This window comes from Ranitomeya imitator, chromosome 8 (assembly GCF_032444005.1).
Source record: "Ranitomeya imitator isolate aRanImi1 chromosome 8, aRanImi1.pri, whole genome shotgun sequence".
NCBI classification, from domain to species: domain Eukaryota; kingdom Metazoa; phylum Chordata; class Amphibia; order Anura; family Dendrobatidae; genus Ranitomeya; species Ranitomeya imitator.
The window spans coordinates 102,475,653-102,494,947 of NC_091289.1; the positions used below are offsets into that span (position 1 = coordinate 102,475,653).

Below are 19,295 nucleotides of genomic sequence, written 5' to 3' on the forward strand. Positions count from 1 at the left end.
GCAACCCCAACACGACCACATCATGCAGATTATGCAACACCAAAAAGCGAATATCCTCCTGATGCACAGGAGCCATGCACATGGTCAGCTGGGTCCAGTATTGAGGCTTATTCTTGGCCAAAGGCGTAGCATCAATTCCTCTCAATGGAATAGGATACTGCAAGGGCTCCAAGAAAAACCCACAGCGCCTAGCAAACTCCAAGTCCATCAAATTCAGGGCAGCGCCTGAATCCACAAATGCCATGACAGAATAGGATGACAAAGAGCAGATCAAAGTAACGGACAAAAGAAATTTCGACTGTACCGTACCAATGGTGGCAGACCTAGCGAACCGCTTAGTGCGCTTAGGACAATCGGAGATAGCTCGAGTGGAATCACCACAGTAAAAACACAGCCCATTCCGACGTCTGTGTTCTTGCCGTTCAGCTCTGGTCAAAGTCCTATCACATTGCATAGGCTCAGGTTTATGCTCAGGTAATACCGCCAAATGGTGCACAGTTTTACGCTCACGCAAGCGTCGATCGATCTGAATGGCCAAAGACATAGACTCATTCAGACCAGCAGGCATAGGAAATCCCACCATGACATCCTTAAGGGCTTCAGAGAGACCCTTTCTGAAAATTGCTGCCAGCGCACATTCATTCCATTGAGTGAGCACAGACCACTTCCTAAACTTCTGACAATATATCTCTACCTCATCCTGACCCTGACACAGAGCCAGCAAATTTTTCTCTGCCTGATCCACTGAATTAGGTTCATCATAAAGCAATCCGAGCGCCAGAAAAAACGCATCAATATGCGTCTTTGAAACTCATCAAAGAGAATGAAGACTTTCTAGACAGAACAAAAGCATCTCTACTGGTCACAGAAGGTGCAAAAAGTGTCAGAGAACCTCCAAAAGCAGATGAGTGGAAGCATGTGACCAAAAGAAGCAAGAAGACCATGGAGAAATCACCAACCACACAACTGAAGAACCGATATCAAATCTTTGTAGAGGATGAAGATGGCACACCTAAGGATGAAGCAATACCAGCAAGCAAAAAAGAAAAGGGCACACAGCAACAAGTGACAGCAAAAAGTACAGCCAAGAAGCAACGAAGAGTGGTGGTGGTGGGAGACTCACTACTGAGAGGCACAGAAGCAGCCATCTGCAGACCGGACATAACTGCAAGAGAAGTATGCTGCCTTCCAGGTGCGATGATCAAGGATGTGACCGATAGGATACCAAAGCTCTTCAGCTCCAAGGACGTCCACCCATTTCTTCTGATACATGTTGGCACCAATGACACGGCAAGGAAGGACCTACCGACAATCTGCAAGGACTTTGAAGAGTTGGGGAAGAAAGTAAAGGAACTGGATGCACAGGTAGTTTTTTCTTCTATCCTTCCAGTAGACGGGCATGGCACCAGGAGATGGAACAGGATCCTTGATGCAAACAACTGGCTAAGACGATGGTGCAGACAACAAGGATTTGGATTCCTGGACCACGGTGTGAATTACTGGTATGATGGACTCCTCGCCAGAGACGGACTACACCTCAACAAACCTGGGAAACACACATTCGCCAGAAGACTCGCTACACTCATCAGGAGGGCGTTAAACTAGAAGAAGAGGGGACGGGAAGAAAAACATTAGACTCGAACAAAGACGACCCAGGAAAACATACTCAGAAGGGAGGTAAGAATATTTCTAAAACAATCCACAGTGAGGAGATTGGAACAAAACAAAATCCTCTAAACTGCATGCTCGCAAACGCCAGAAGCCTGACAAACAAGATGGAAGAACTAGAAGCAGAAATATCTACAGGTAACTTTGACATAGTGGGAATAACCGAGACATGGTTAGATGAAAGCTATGACTGGGCAGTTAACTTACAGGGTTACAGTCTGTTTAGAAAGGATCGTAAAAATCGGAGAGGAGGAGGGGTTTGTCTCTATGTAAAGTCTTGTCTAAAGTCCACTTTAAGGGAGGATATTAGCGAAGGGAATGAGGATGTCGAGTCCATATGGGTTGAAATTCATGGAGGGAAAAATGGTAACAAAATTCTCATTGGGGTCTGTTACAAACCCCCAAATATAACAGAAAGCATGGAAAGTCTACTTCTAAAGCAGATAGATGAAGCTGCAACCCATAATGAGGTCCTGGTTATGGGGGACTTTAACTACCCGGATATTAACTGGGAAACAGAAACCTGTGAAACCCATAAAGGCAACAGGTTTCTGCTAATAACCAAGAAAAATTATCTTTCACAATTGGTGCAGAATCCAACCAGAGGAGCAGCACTTTTAGACCTAATACTATCTAATAGACCTGACAGAATAACAAATCTGCAGGTGGTTGGGCATTTAGGAAATAGCGACCACAATATTGTACAGTTTCACCTGTCTTTCACTAGGGGGACTTGTCAGGGAGTCACAAAAACACTGAACTTTAGGAAGGCAAAGTTTGACCAGCTTAGAGATGCCCTTAATCTGGTAGACTGGGACAATATCCTCAGAAATGAGAATACAGATAATAAATGGGAAATGTTTAAGAACATCCTAAATAGGCAGTGTAAGCGGTTTATACCTTGTGGGAATAAAAGGACTAGAAATAGGAAAAACCCAATGTGGCTAAACAAAGAAGTAAGACTGGCAATTAACAGTAAAAAGAAAGCATTTGCACTACTAAAGCAGGATGGCACCATTGAAGCTCTAAAAAACTATAGGGAGAAAAATACTTTATCTAAAAAACTAATTAAAGCTGCCAAAAAGGAAACAGAGAAGCACATTGCTAAGGAGAGTAAAACTAATCCCAAACTGTTCTTCAACTATATCAATAGTAAAAGAATAAAAACTGAAAATGTAGGCCCCTTAAAAAATAGTGAGGAAAGAATGGTTGTAGATGACGAGGAAAAAGCTAACATATTAAACACCTTCTTCTCCACGGTATTCACGGTGGAAAATGAAATGCTAGGTGAAATCCCAAGAAACAATGAAAACCCTATATTAAGGGTCACCAATCTAACTCAAGAAGAGGTGCGAAACCGGCTAAATAAGATTAAAATAGATAAATCTCCGGGTCCGGATGGCATACACCCACGAGTACTAAGAGAACTAAGTAATGTAATAGATAAACCATTATTTCTTATTTTTAGGGACTCTATAGCGACAGGGTCTGTTCCGCAGGACTGGCGCATAGCAAATGTGGTGCCAATATTCAAAAAGGGCTCTAAAAGTGAACCTGGAAATTATAGGCCAGTAAGTCTAACCTCTATTGTTGGTAAAATATTTGAAGGGTTTCTGAGGGATGTTATTCTGGATTATCTCAATGAGAATAACTGTTTAACTCCATATCAGCATGGGTTTATGAGAAATCGCTCCTGTCAAACCAATCTAATCAGTTTTTATGAAGAGGTAAGCTATAGGCTGGACCACGGTGAGTCATTGGACGTGGTATATCTCGATTTTTCCAAAGCGTTTGATACCGTGCCGCACAAGAGGTTGGTACACAAAATGAGAATGCTTGGTCTGGGGGAAAATGTGTGTAAATGGGTTAGTAACTGGCTTAGTGATAGAAAGCAGAGGGTGGTTATAAATGGTATAGTCTCTAACTGGGTCGCTGTGACCAGTGGGGTACCGCAGGGGTCAGTATTGGGACCTGCTCTCTTCAACATATTCATTAATGATCTGGTAGAAGGTTTACACAGTAAAATATCGATATTTGCAGATGATACAAAACTATGTAAAGCAGTTAATACAAGAGAAGATAGTATTCTGCTACAGATGGATCTGGATAAGTTGGAAACTTGGGCTGAAAGGTGGCAGATGAGGTTTAACAATGATAAATGTAAGGTTATACACATGGGAAGAGGGAATCAATATCACCATTACACACTGAACGGGAAACCACTGGGTAAATCTGACAGGGAGAAGGACTTGGGGATCCTAGTTAATGATAAACTTACCTGGAGCAGCCAGTGCCAAGCAGCAGCTGCCAAGGCAAACAGGATCATGGGGTGCATTAAAAGAGGTCTGGATACACATGATGAGAGCATTATACTGCCTCTGTACAAATCCCTAGTTAGACCGCACATGGAGTACTGTGTCCAGTTTTGGGCACCGGTGCTCAGGAAGGATATAATGGAACTAGAGAGAGTACAAAAGAGGGCAACAAAATTAATAAAGGAGATGGGAGAACTACAATACCCAGATAGATTAGCGAAATTAGGATTATTTAGTCTAGAAAAAAGACGACTGAGGGGCGATCTAATAACCATGTATAAGTATATAAGGGGACAATACAAATATCTTGCTGAGGATCTGTTTATACCAAGGAAGGTGACGGGCACAAGGGGGCATTCTTTGCGTCTGGAGGAGAGAAGGTTTTTCCACCAACTTAGAAGAGGATTCTTTACTGTTAGGGCAGTGAGAATCTGGAATTGCTTGTCTGAGGAGGTGGTGATGGCGAACTCAGTCGAGGGGTTCAAGAGAGGCCTGGATGTCTTCCTGGAGCAGAACAATATTGTATCATACAATTATTAGGTTCTGTAGAAGGACGTAGATCTGGGGATTTATTATGATGGAATATAGGCTGAACTGGATGGACAAATGTCTTTTTTCGGCCTTACTAACTATGTTACTATGTTACTATGTAATATTACATAATGCAGGATCTCCTGGCGCAAGGGAAAATGCCCAGTCTTGAGGGTTGCCACGTAATAAAGAAATAATGATCTTAACTTGTTGAACTGGGTCACCAGAGGAGCGGGGTTTCAAACCAGAAACAGTTTACAATTATTTTTAAAACTCAGAAACTTAGCTCTATCTCCAGAAAACAAATCAGGAATAGGAATTCTTGGTTCTAGCATAGAATTCTCAACCACAAAGTCTTGAATATTTTGTACTCTTGCAGTGAGATGATCCACACAAGAAGACAGACCTTTAATGTCCATCACTACACCTGTGTCCTGAACCACCCAAATGTCTAGGGGAAAAGAAAGACAAAACACAGTGCATAGAAAAAAAAATGGTCTCAGAACTTCTCTTTTCCCTCTATTGAGAAGCATTAGTACTTTGGGCCTCCAGTACTGTTATGAACTGGTGATTCAGAAACACAATGGACCTGGTGGTTAAGAGCACACAAAATGACCTGATAGTTACTAATAACATAGGACGAGCTCTGAGACGTGGGAACTCTGCTGACCGCAATCCCTAATCCTATCACACCACACTAGAGGTAGCCGTGGAGCGCTCCTGACCAGACCTAGGCGCCTCGGGCACAGCCTGAGAAACTAGCTAGCCCTGAAGATAGAAAAATAAGCCTACCTTGCCTCAGAGAAATTCCCCAAAGGAAAAGGCAGCCCCCCACATATAATGACTGTGAGTAAAGATGAAAATACAAACACAGAGATGAAATAGATTTTAGCAAAGTGAGGCCCGACTTACTGAATAGACCGAGGATAGGAAAGATAGCTTTGCGGCCAGCACAAAAACCTACAAACAACCACGCAGAGGGCGCAAAAAGACCCTCCGCACCGACTAATGGCACGGAGGTGCTCCCTCTGCGTCCCAGAGCTTCCAGCAAGCAATACAAACCAATATAGCAAGCTGGACAGAAAAAATAGCAAACAAAAGTAACACAAGCAGAACTTAGCTTATGCAGGGCACAGGCCACAAGAAAGATCCAGGAGAGAGCATGACCAATACTGGAACATTGACTGGAGGCCAGGAACAAAGAACTAGGTGGAGTTAAATAGAGCAGCACCTAACGACTTAACCTCGTCACCTGAGGAAGGGAACTCAGAAGCCGCAGCCCCACTCACATCCATCAGAGGAAGCTCATAGACAGAACCAGCCGAAGTACCACTCATGACCACAGGAAGGAGCTTGACCACAGAATTCACAACACAGATCCGGGTAGCTTTTCAGAAAACATTAAACCACGAGGTTAAGCACATGGGCCAAGCAAGGTACGTGTGTGAGCTCACCTTGCCTCAGAGCCACCACCTTGCACTCTGAAACACATAGAATAAACCGCTGTTCAATTGTACATTGTGTCTGATTTGGATGAGCTGGCAGCGCTGATCATAACCCAAAAATCCTCCTATTCAGTGAAGTGTTTATTTCTGTTAATGTTGATGATTATGGCTTACGGCCATTTTAAACCCAAAAGTCATTATGTCAGTAAATTAGAATAATTATTAAAAAAAAAAAACACCTGCAAAGGCTTTATAAGTGTTTAAAAACTACAGATGTCCAGAAGGCAGTCATTGACATGCTCCACAAGGATGGTAAGCCTCCAAACGTCATTGCTAAAGAAACTGGCTGTTCACAGAGTGCTGAATCCAAGCATATTAATGGGAAGTTGAGCGGCAGGAAAACGTGTGGGATAAAAAGGTGCACAAGCAACCGGGATAACCGCAGTCTTGAAAGGATTGTTATGAAAAGGCCCTTCAAAATTTTCAGGGAGATTCACAAGGAGTGGACTGCTGCTGGAGTCATTGCTTCAAGAACTACCATACACAGACCTATCCAGTACATGGGCTACAAGTGTTGCATTCCTTGTGTCAAGCCACTCATGTCCAATAGACAATGACAGAAGTATGTTACCTGGGCCAAAGAAAAAAAAGAACTGGACTGTTGCTCAGTGGCCCAAGGTGTTGTTTTCACATGAAAGTAAATTTTGCATTTCATTTTGAAATCAAGGTCCCAGAGTCTGGAGGAAGAGAGAGAGAGTCACACTAACCATGCTGCTTGAGGTCTAGTGTGAAGTTTCCACAATCAGTGATGGTTCGGGGAGCCATGTCATCTGCTGGTGTAGGTCCACTGTGTTTTATCAAGACCAAACTCATTGCAGCCATCTACCAGGAAATTTTAGAGCACTTCCTACTTCCTTCTACCGACAAGCTTTTTGGAGATGGAAATTTCATTCTCCAGCAGGACTTGCCAGCTGTCCACACAGCCAAAAGTACCAATACCTGGTTTAAAAACAACAGTATCACTCTGCTTCATTGGCCAGGAAGCTCGTCTGACCCTAACCCCATTGAGAATCTATGGGGTATTGTCAAAAGGAAGATGAGGGACACCAGACCCAACAATGTAGACGAGCTGAAGGCTGCTGTCAAAGCAACCTGGGCTTCCATAACACGTCAGCAGTGCCACAGGCTGATCGCCTCCATGACACGCCGCATTGATGGAGTAATTGATGCAAAAGGAGCTCTGACCAAGTATTGTGTGCATTTAATGAACATACATTTCAGTAGGCCAACATTTCAGATTTTAAAATTATTTTTCAAGCTGGTGTTATAAAGTATTCTAATTTACTGAGATAATGACTTTTGGGTTTTCATTGGCTGTAAACCATAGTCATCAACATTAACAGAAATAAACACTTCAGGTCTGAGCACTGTTCTTCAGGTCAATTAAAACTGTGAAAGCTGCAGCTATTCAAAGACTGCAATACACACTTGATATGTTTATGTAAGATGACCAACAAAGGACACAGAGCTGATTATACAGGATGATGTTGGGGTGAGAGATAAGTACAGTATACAGTTTTTTATTTCATGCTGAATCTTGGAACTATTAGTATGGAGTTGTCCAGTAGTGGACAATCCCTTTAATCCTTTGTTATATAAATATATTTCAGACCACAGTCTGCAGTATAAAACGAAGCCCAAACTTTTCAACCTCTGGTCAATGGACTGTCACTACTGAAAAGTATGGAGATCAAGAAGTCACTGTATTTGATGCTGTGATGATCTGTACAGGACATCATACATTTCCTAACTTACCGTTATCTTCTTTTCCAGGTAATTATGTCTATTATCACAATATCCTATATTATAGTTTAAAAAAGAATCATAGAATGTTAGTGTTGGAAGGGATCGCCAGGGTCTGTCCAGCCTCTGTTTGAAGACTTCCATTGAAGGAGAACTCACCATCTCTAGTGGTAGCCTGTTCCACTGATTGATCACCCTCACTGTCAAAAAGTTTTTTCTAATATCTAATCTGTATCTTCTCCCTTTCATTCCATTCCTTTTTGTGTTTCCTTGTGCAAATGAGAATAAAGATGATTACTCTATACTGTGATATCCCTTCAGATATTTGTAGACAGCCATTAGTCTCCTCTTAACCTTCTTTTTTGCAAGCTAAACATTCCCAGATCTTTTAACTGTTCCTTGTAGGGCATACTTTGCAGTATTCTCACTATCCTGGTAGTTATTCCCTGAACTTGCTCCAGTTTTTCAATGTCTTCTTTAAAATGTGGTGCCCAGAACTGGACACAGTATTCCAGATGAGGCCTGACCAAGGAGGAACTACAACAGGAGGAAAAAAAGGAGGAAAAAATCTCCACTATTCTAGGAAAAACACCACAGAAAAACAGGCAAAGGTGCTTACCTGTCTAGGCCTCAAATCAAATGCACTCTCATGGTGCAGTGGGCCCAAGTAAAGATGGCGACTACACAGGTGTGATAATACCAAATAAGACAGTCAGCCTACAATCAGGGAATGGCTGCTTGGCACACCAGTGCAAATAAATAATCTGTAGCAGTGTTCACACAGAGTATGCACAGCAACTGGATCCTAGCCTATTAGTAATGCCATGTGGCGGGCTGACCAGCGCTAACTGTGAGCGCCGGGCAGCAGGAAAGCAGAGCGGTGACGTCACCGCTCTGCTTTCCGGCCGCTGTGCTCACACAGGGCAGAGAAGCACAGCGCCGGAGGACAGACAGCGGTAGGTAAGTATGTAGTGGTTGTTTTTTTTACTTTAATGATGGTAACCAGGGTAAACATCGGGTTACTAAGCGCGGCCCTGCGCTTAGTAACCCGATGTTTACCCTGGTTACCGGCATCGTTGGTCGCTGGAGAGCTGTCTGTGTGACAGCTCTCCAGCGACCAAACAGCGACGCTGCAGCGATCCGGATCGTTGTCGGTATCGCTGCAGCGTCGCTTAGTGTGACGGTACCTTTAGCTATTCCTCCTAGCTTTGCATTGTGTGCAAATTTGATTCATTTCCCTTATCTAGATCCTTTATAAAAATATTGAACAACACTGGGGCCAGCACAGAGCCTTGTAGATCTCCACTTGAAACACTTAACAATTGGATGTGCAACCATTTTTCACCACTCTTTGAGTACAATCACTGAGCCAGTTATGAGTCCACTGAACCGTAGCATTGTCAATCCCATACTTCGTCATTTTTTTCAATAAGGATAGTATGATATACTTTATCAAATGCTTTGCTGAAGTCGAGATATACTATATTTACCGCATTTCCTTTAGTCACGCAGTCAGTGATTCCATCATAGAAGGATATTAGATTAGTCTGGCATGACTTGTTTGCTACAAACTAATTATGGCTCTGATTAATTACTGTATTCTTATCAAAGTACTTACATACATGCTGCTTGAAAATAATAAGGTACTGACTCATCCAAGGGTTTACACCAGCGACATAATATTTCTGTATAGCACGTACAGTGGGGAAATAAATATTTGATCTCTTGATGATTTTGTAAGTTTACCCACTGACAAAGACATGAACAGTCTATAATTTTAAGGGTAGGTTAATTTTAACATTGAGAGATAGAATATCAAAAGTAAAATCCAGAAAATCAAATTGTATAAATTATATATATTTATTTGCATTTTGCAGTGAGAAATAAGTATTTGATCCACTACCAACCATTAAGAGTTCTGACTCCTACATACCAGTTAGATGCTCCTAATAAACTTGTTACCTGTTATAAAGACAGCTGTGTTACATAGTCACCTTTATAAAAGACTCCTGTCCACAGACTCAAGTAATCAGTCAGACTCTGACCTCTACAACAAGGGCAAGACCAAAGAGCTTTATAAAGTTGTCAGGGACAAGATCATAGACCTGCACAAAGCTGGAATGGTCAACAAAACCATACGTAATACTCGGGGTTAGAAGGAGACAACTGTTGGTGCAGTAGTAAGAAAATTGAAGAAATACAAAATGACTATCAATTATTATTATTATTATTATTATTATTATTATTATTAATTATTATAGCGCCATTTATTCCATGGCGATTTACATGTGAGGAGGGGTATACATAATAAAACAAGTACAATAATCTTGAACAATACAAGTCACAACTGGTACAGGAGGAGAGAGGACCCTGCCCGCGAGGGCTCACAATCTACAAGGGATGGGTGAGGATACAGTAGGTGAGGGGACATCAATTGACATCAATCTGAGGCACCATGCAAAATCTCACATTGTGGGGTATCCTTGATCATGCGGAAGGTGAGAGATCAGCCTAAAACTACACAAGGGGATCTTGTTAATGATCTCAAGGCAGCTGGGACCACAGTCTCCAAGAAAATCATTGGTAACACATTATGCCGTAAAGGTTTAAAATCCTGCAGTGCCTGCAAGGTCTTCATGCTCAAGAATGCACATGTGCAGGCCAGTCTGAAGTTTGCCAATGAACAGCTGGATGATTCTGTGAGTGATTGGGAGAAGGTGCTGTGGTCACATGAGACAAAAATTGAGCTCTTTGGCATTAGCTCAACTCGCCAAGTTTGTAGGAAGAGAAATGCTGCCTATCACCCTTGGAACAGCATTCCCACTGTCAAGCATGGAGGTGGAAACATTATGTTTTGGGGGTGTTTCTCTGCTGAGGGCACAGGACTACTTTACCGCATCAATGGGAGAGTGGATGGAGCCATGTACCATAAAAACCTGAGTGATGACCTCCTTCCCTCCGCCAGGACATTAACAATGGGTCGTGGCTGGGTCTTCCAGCATGACAATAACTCACAACTTACAACCAAGGCAGCAAAGGAGTAGCTCAAAAAGAAGCATATTAAGGTCATGGAGTGGCCTAGCCTGTTTCCAGACCTTAATCCCATTGAAAACTTATGGATGGAGTTTAAGCTATGAGTTGCCAAGCGATAACCTCAAAATCTTAATGATTTAGGGATGATCTGCAAAGAGGAGTGGACCAAAATTCCTCCTGACATATGCGCAAACCTCATCATAAACTACAAAAAATGTCTGACTGCTGTGCTTGCCAACAAGGGTTTTGCCACCAAGTATTAAGTCTTGTTTGCCAGAGGGATCAAATACTTTTTTCTCACTGAATATAAACAATGTGATTTTCTGGAATGTATTTTTGATATTCCATCATTCAATGTTAAAGTTAACCTACACTTAAAATTATTGACTGTTCATGTCTTTGTCAGTGGGCAATCTTACAAAATTAAGGGATCAAATTCTTATTTCCCCCACTGTATGTAAATAAATCTATACATATAATTGTCAAAGGGGCACTTCCGTCTGTCTGTCAGTCTGTCACGGAAATCCCGCGTCGCTGAGTGGTCACGGCTGCCAGGCCGCGACCAAACAGCGATGGGTACAGTCCGCCACGAATTTGCCCCTTCATACTCTCTGTCAGTGCTCCCTCCTGTCAGCGCTCACACAGAGTTAGTGGCAGCATTACACCGTGTTATGCCGCAGTGTAATGCAGTCCATTAACGCAGCTATTAACCCTGTGTGACTAACTTTTTACTATTGATGCTGCCTATGCAGCATCAATACTAAAAAGATCTAATGTTAAAAATAAGAAAAAAAAAACGTTATATACTCACCCTCCGGCGCCTTTCCCGCTTATCGTGACGCTCCGGGCCATGCATTGCGGTCTCACAGATATACTGCGAGGCTGCTATATACTATGCGGGCAGTGTTACATACGGTGTGGCCTGTGTTATATACGGTGTGGGCAGTGTTATATACTATGTGGGCAATTTTATATACTACGTGGGCAATGTTAAATACTATGTGGGCTGTGTTATATACTACGTGGCAGTGTTATATATTACATGTGCTGTGTTATATACTACGTGGGCAGTGTTATATACTATGTGGGCAGTGTTATATACTACGTGGGCAGTGTTACATACTACGGGCGCAGTGTTATATACTGCATGGGCTGTATTATATACTACGTGGCAGTGTTATATACTACGTGGCAGTGTTATATACTACGTGCGCTGTGCTATATACTACGTGCGCAGTGTTATATACTACATGGGCAGTGTTACATACTACGTGCGCAGTGTTATATACTCCGTGGGCTGTGATATATACTACGTGGGCTGTGCTATATACTACGTGACTGTGTTATATACTACATGGCTGTGCTATATACTACGTGGCTGTCTGTGGTACGTGGCCTCTGCTATATGCTATGTAGCTGCTATATATATACTGTACATACATACATATTCTAGAATACCTGATGTTTTAGATTCGGGCCACCATCTAGTATATATATATATTTACAGCTCTGGCAAAAATTAAGAGACCACCACATCAAAACCCTGTCATTGGCAGCCCAATCTCCAGACCTGAATCCCATTGAAACAACTGGAATGTAATCGAGGATGATGGATAGCCACAAGCCATCAAACAAAGAAGAATTGCTTACATTTTTGCTCCAGAAGCAGTGTGAAAGACTGGTGGAAAGCATGCCAAGATTCATGAAAGCAGTAATTAAAAATCATAGTTATTCAAAAAAAATTTAATTTCTGAACTCCTCCTGAGTTAAAGCATTAGTATTGTTGTTTCTAAGTGATTATGAACTTGTTTTCTTTGCACTATGTGAGGTCTGAAAGCACTGTTTGCTTTTTAAAATGTTACCATTTTTCTTTGTCAGAAAAAAAAATACAAAATTTATTGCTGGGAAATTCAGAGACATGTTTTCGGAAGTTTATAGAATAAATGAACAATTTACATTTTACTCAAAAATATACCTACAAAGAGAAGAATTAGACAAACAACATTTTGCAGTGGTCTCTCAATTTTTGCCTGATTTGTATATACACTGCTCAAAAAAATAAAGGGAACACTTAAATCCCACATCCAAGATATCACTGAATGAACTATTCCAGTTGTAAATCTTTATTCATTACATAATGGAATGTGTTGAGAAGTTGAGAACAATAAAACCTAAAAATTATCAATGTAAATCACAACTAATATCCCACAAAGGTCTGGATTTGGAATATTGCTCAAAATCAAAGTGGAAAATGAAGTTACAGGCTGATCCAACTTCAGTAGAAATGCTTCAAGACAAGGAAATGATGCTCAGTAGTATTTGTGGCCTTTACGTGCCTGTATGACCTCCCTACAATGCCTGGGCATGCTACTGATGAGGCGGCGGATGGTCTCCTGAGGGATCTCCTCCCAGACCTGGACTAAAGCATCCGCCAACTCCTGGGCAGTCTGTGGTGCAATGTGACGTTGGTGGATGGTGCGAGACATGATTTCCCAGATGTGTTCAATCGGATTCAGGTCTGCGGAGCGGGCGGGCCAGTCTGTAGCTTCAATGCCTTCATCTTGCAGAAACTGCTGACACACCAGCCACATGAGGTCTGGCATTGTCCTGCATCAGGAGGAATCCAGGGTCAACCGCACTAGCATATGGTCTCACAAGGGGCCTGAGGATCTCATCTTGGTACCTAATGGCAGTCAGGTTACCTCTGGCGAACAAATGGAGGGCTGTGCAGCCCTCCAAAGAAATGCATCCCCACACCATTACTGACCCACTGCCAAACCGGTCATTCGGAAGAATGTTGCAGGCAGCAGATGGCTCTCCACGGCGTCTCCAGACTCTGTCACGTCTGTCACATGTGCTAGTGTGAACCTGCTTTCATCTGTGAAGAGCACAGGGTGCCAGTGGCAAATTTGCCAATCCTGATGATCAGTGGCAAATTCCAAGTGTCCTGCACGGTGTTGGGCTGTGAGCACAACCCCCATTTGTGAACGTCGGGCACTCAGACCATCCTCATGGAGTCCGTTTCTAACGGTTTTATTCGGCACCTTTACTTTCAGTGCAGCAAACTCACTCCAGAAGTTCATTGTGGATCTCTGAATAATCCAATGTTGTCCTAAATGCCTAATGATGATAAATATAATCCACCTCTGTGTAATCAATTCTCCAAATAAATGCACCTGCTCATTGATAATTTCAGGGTTCTGTTTGAAGCACAGAGAGCATCATGAAGACCAAGGAACGAACAGGCATGTCCATGATACTGTTGTGGAGAAGTTTAAAGCCTGACTTTGATACAAAATGATTTCCAAAACGTTAAACATCCGAAGGAGCACTGTGCAAGCGATCATATTGATATGGAAGGAGTATCATACCACTGCAAATCTACCAAGACCGGCCATCCCTCTAAACTTTCATCTTAAACAAGGAGAAGACTGATCAGAGATCCAGCCAAGAGACCCATGAACACTCTGGATGAACTGCAGAGATCTACAGCTGAGGTGGAACAGTCTATCCATAGGACAACAATCAGTCGTACACTGCACAAATATGGCCTTTATGGAAGAGTGGCAAGAAGAAAGCCATTTCTCAAAGATATGCATAAAAAGTGTCATTTAAAGTTTGCAACAAGCCTGGGAGACACACCAAACATGTGGAAGGAGGTGCTCTGGTCAGATTAAACCAAAATCGAACTTTTTGGCAACAATGTCAAACAACATGTTTGGCGTAAAGGCAACACAGCTCATCACCCTGAACACACCATCCCCACTGTCAAACATGGTGGTGGCAGCATCATGGTTTGGGCCTGCTTTTCTTCAGCAGGGACAGGAAAGATGGTTAAAATTGATGGGAAGATGGATGGAGCCAAATACAGGACCATTCTTGAAGAAAACCTGTTGAAGTCTGCAAAAGACCTGAGACTGGGATGGAGATTTGTCTTCCAACAAGACAATGATCCCAAACATAAAGCAAAATCTACAATGAAATGGTTCACAAATAAATGTATCCAGGTGTTAGAATGGCCTAGTCAAAGTCCTGACCTCAATCCAATCGAGAATCTGTGGAAAGAGCTGAAAACTGCTGTTCACAAACGATCTACATCAAACCTCACTGAGCTTGAGCTGTTTGCCAAGGAAGAATGGGCAAGAATTTCATTCTCTCGACGCATAAAGCTAATAGAGACATACCCCAAGAGACTTGCAGCTGTAAGCTCAGCAAAAGGTGGCACAACAAAGTATTAAGTTAAAGGGGCCAAATAATATTGTACGCCCCACTTTTCAGTTTTTGAATTTCCACAAAAATTTTAAATAACCAATAAATTTCATTCAACTTCACAATTGTGTTCCACTTGTTGTTGATTCTTCACCAAAAATTTACATTTGGTATCTTTGTTTGAAGCATGATATGTGGGAAAAGGTTGAAAAATTCCAGGGGGCTGAATACTTTCGCAAGGCACTGTATATATATATTCCCACGTGTTCGATTCTACCTAGATGGTTGCTGGCCAAGGGTGGAATCAGGTCTATATGTTATGCATTCACTGTGAAAGCGTCCAGTAACCTGCCTAGTAGGGAGAGTAGTTGTTGCCTTGTCCATTAATCGTTAATCAATTGTTTGATTGTCCTGACAATTAGTGGCAGCGGTGAGATATTTTTGTGATCTCCCTGACAAATTTTTGGCGGCAGCATTATTGGTAATATCGGTCCTTGACAAATTAGTCCCAAGCGAAAAGCTGTTCTTCACAATACTGATAATAACAGTTAGACTTTAGTACAAGTATTGGCAGACCATTAATATGTCACAGTAGCAAGACGAAGCTCAACAGAAGGACAAAGTTACTAAAACAGAACTGTGAGTCAAAGAGGATTACGTGCCCCCCAGCAAATAGAAAGTAAAAACCTGTGCAGCAATACACTGCTGAAGAGAAAAGTTGAGAATAACCCTTTAACCCTTTCACGACATGCGCCGTAGTAGTGCTATGCATGTCATGTCTCCCCCTTTGATGTGGGCTCCGGCAGTGAGCAGCATGTCAGCTGTTTATTAACCCATTAAATACCGTTGTCAAATGCTGACAGCGGCATTTAACATGCGCTTCCGGCAATTTCGCCGGAAATCCGCCCATTGGTGACCCCGTCACGTAATTGCGAGTCACAGATGGGTTGTTATGAAAAGTAGAGGTCTTCTGGAGACCTCTATGGTTGTTACTGCCTGATTGACATAAGCGTCACTCAGTGGTCGGCGCTCATAGCAAGTGAGGTATTCTGCTACATACAGGTGATCTGATCATCGCCTGTATGTAGCAAAACTGATCGTGTTATGGCAGCTTCTAGTCTCCCATGGAGACTATTGAAGCATGGCAAAAGTAAAAGAAAAATGTTTATAAAAATATTAGAAAAATAGAAAAATATTAAAGTTTAAATCACCCCCCTTTCGGCCCATTCAAAATAAAACAGTTAAAATAAAAATCAAACATACACATATTTGGTATCGCTGAGTTCAGAATCGCCTGATCTATCAGTATAAAAAAAATTAACCCAATCGCTAAACGGCGTAGTGAGAAAAAATTCAAAACGCCAGAATTGTTTTTTTTGTTGCCGCAACATTGCATTAAAATGCAATAACGGGCGATCAAAAGATCATATCTACAATAAAATGGTATCATTAAAAATGTAAGCTCGGCACGCAAAAAATAAGCCTTCACCCAACCTGAGATCACGAAAAATGGAAACACTACGGGTATCGGAAAATAGCACAATTTTTTTTTTTTAGCAAAGTTTGGAATTTTTTTTCACCACTTAGATAAAAAAGAACCTAGACATCTTTGGTGTCTATGAACTCATAATGGCACGGATGATTGACCTCGTGGAGACCAAAACATCCAACACTGCGGAGACACCATCACGTGTTTCTAAACGCAGTGATCCAGAAAACTGCCCCCAAATATGCAAGTGCATGTAGAGGAGCTGCGGAGACACCATCACGTGTTTCTCAACGCAGGCAGTGAATAGCCAGGCCTTTCCCCGGGAAGGAACAACCAAGGGAAGGGCAGCATCCAATAAAGGAAAACATCTAATAAAGGAATACCACCTTTTGTGCAGGACAAAAGTACAATTTGTCCTGCACAAAACAAGCCCTCACTTGGCCAAATCGACAGAAAAATAAAAAAGTTATGGTATTGAGAAGAAGGGGAGCGAAAAACAGAAACGCAAAAACGAAAAAGGGCTTTGTCTCAAAGGAGTTATGGTTATCATGCACAATAGATGACAAGCAGCCAAACCCAGTGATTTGTTTAGTGGGATAAGCAGACCATCTGATGTGTATGTGGAGGACTTTCCTGCAACAGATTATGTCAGAAGAGAGAAGGATTAGAACTTCAGAATTTCATTAGATGATCATTTTTGTTTTCCTCTCTTCCCACTGAAAAGACATGAATGCTCAGCTGAGCCAAGTGCTCATACTTATCAGAAAGTTGGGAGAGATCATGTAGATTTTTACCATTTGGCTGACAGTTATCTCATCTGCATGGACAACTGTAGTGTCTGGCCTACAGACTCTCTACTACACAACCAGTCTGAAACTGGAATATTATTCTTTTATTCTATTGGCAGCTTTCTTTCGTAGCCTATTTACGCTTTTTTTACACATGAGACCTTTTAGATGGTGATCATTAATAATATATTAATATTGTTTTTTTATTTACCCCTGAGTAGAATGAAAGCAGGTTATCTTTTACACAAATTAAGAAAGAAAAGGTGTAACACTGTTATTTTTGTAAACATCTATTTATGATAATATGGTACAATATTTGTCTAAAGCCATGAACAATGAACTCATCTGTTTTTCATTATCTTTTAGGAATAGAACATTTTAAGGGGCAGTACCTGCACAGTCGAGATTATAAACTCCCCGATAATTTTAAAGACAAAAGAATTGTAGTGATTGGAATCGGGAACTCTGGAGGAGACATAGCTGTGGAACTAAGCAGAACAGCACAACAGGTGTGTCTCCTGGAGGATAAAGTGTAATTCACATATTTTATTTTTAAAATTTAAAGGCTGTCAACATTTTTATTAGTGCATGCTGATGGGTTGTTATGGCAGCTGGTGACCTGCTGAAGGCCTCTTTGGCTTTCATTTTGCTATTCCTGTGAAACCCATCCACATGTTCAAGTCCCTTAAAGGGACTAAAAAAAGTAAAATTATTTTAAAAAAGCTTAAAAGTTAAATCAACATTCCATTTCCCTCTTTATTTTTTACATTTCTAATGTCCTATTTTTAAACATATTTAGTATTGCAGCATCTGTCTAATCTATCATAATATCATAAATTGTAAGGTGGCTGCCAGACACATAGTTGATGGGAGGTATGCATCACGGAGGTGGATGTCATCTGTGATGTAAACCTGGAAAAGTGCTCTAGTACTCATGGTACTAAGAGGCTTGGTAGGGAAACTGGGCCAGGTTTAAGGGCAGCTGGAGAGATGGGCGTGTCTGGATGCCCATATACCCCACTCCTGGGTGTGGTTCAGATGGTAAAATGGGGTCTATTTGTCTTGTGCATGGTCCTGTGTGTGGAGGTGTGCAAGACTCCAGGATTGTGTGTCTTTGGCAAACCTGCACTACTGTATGGACTTTTCACTTAGGCTAAGTGCACACGTCGCAGAATTGCCGCGGAAATTTCCACGGTAATTCTGCAATTCCTGCCGCGGGTATATTGCATGCGGAATTGGCATGCATATTCCTGCTAAAAGCTAGCGTTTTGCAAGCATAATTAGCTTGCAGAATGCTAGAGTTTTCCAAACGATCTGTAGCTTCGCTTGGAAAACTGATTGACAGGTTGGTCACACTTGTCAAACATAGTGTTCGACAAGTGTAACCAACTTTTTACTATTGATGCTACCAATGCAGCATCAATAGTAAAAAAATATAATGTTAAAAATAATTTAAAAAAAAATGGTTATTCTCACCTTCCGAAGGCAGCCGATCTCCTCAGCGATGCACGTGGCGGCTTCCGTTCCTAGAGATGCTTTGTGTGCAGGACCTGCGATGACATCACGGTCACGTGACCGCGACGTCATTGCAGGTCCTTCACACAAAGTACCCATGGGAACGGAAGCAGCTGCCTGCACCGCTGAGAGGTAGGAAGACTCCGGGGGCCATCAGAAGGTGAGTATATCACTATTTTTTATTTTAATTCTTTTTTTTTTTAAACAATTATATGGTGCCCAGTCCGTGGAGGAGAGTCTCCTCTCCTCCACCCTGGGTACCAACCGCACATGATCTGTTTACTTCCCGCATGGTGGGAAGTAAGCATATCAATGCATTCCTATGTGTGCGGAGTCCCCGCGATTCCGCAAATTTAATGAACATGCTGCGTTTTTTTCTGGAATGCGATTCCACTCAAGAATGCAACGCAGCATGTGCACAAAAAATGCGGATTGCATTCTATTAAACAGGATGCTTAATGTGAGCATTATTTTTGCGGTTTTAAAGCGTTTTTATAGC

General features: G+C 41.9%; 1 protein-coding gene across 2 annotated transcripts in view; it reads left to right on the forward strand.

The window, feature by feature from the left end:
- LOC138647888 (flavin-containing monooxygenase 5-like) overlaps nucleotides 1–19,295 on the forward strand; it is a 243,987-nt gene that overhangs the window by 164,715 nt on the left and 59,977 nt on the right. For both annotated transcript variants that reach the window (XM_069737224.1, XM_069737226.1), the window contains exons 4-5: nucleotides 7,630–7,792; nucleotides 17,648–17,790. In XM_069737224.1, coding sequence (XP_069593325.1) covers nucleotides 7,630–7,792; nucleotides 17,648–17,790 — 306 coding nt within the window. The remainder of the gene's footprint in view (nucleotides 1–7,629; nucleotides 7,793–17,647; nucleotides 17,791–19,295) is intronic.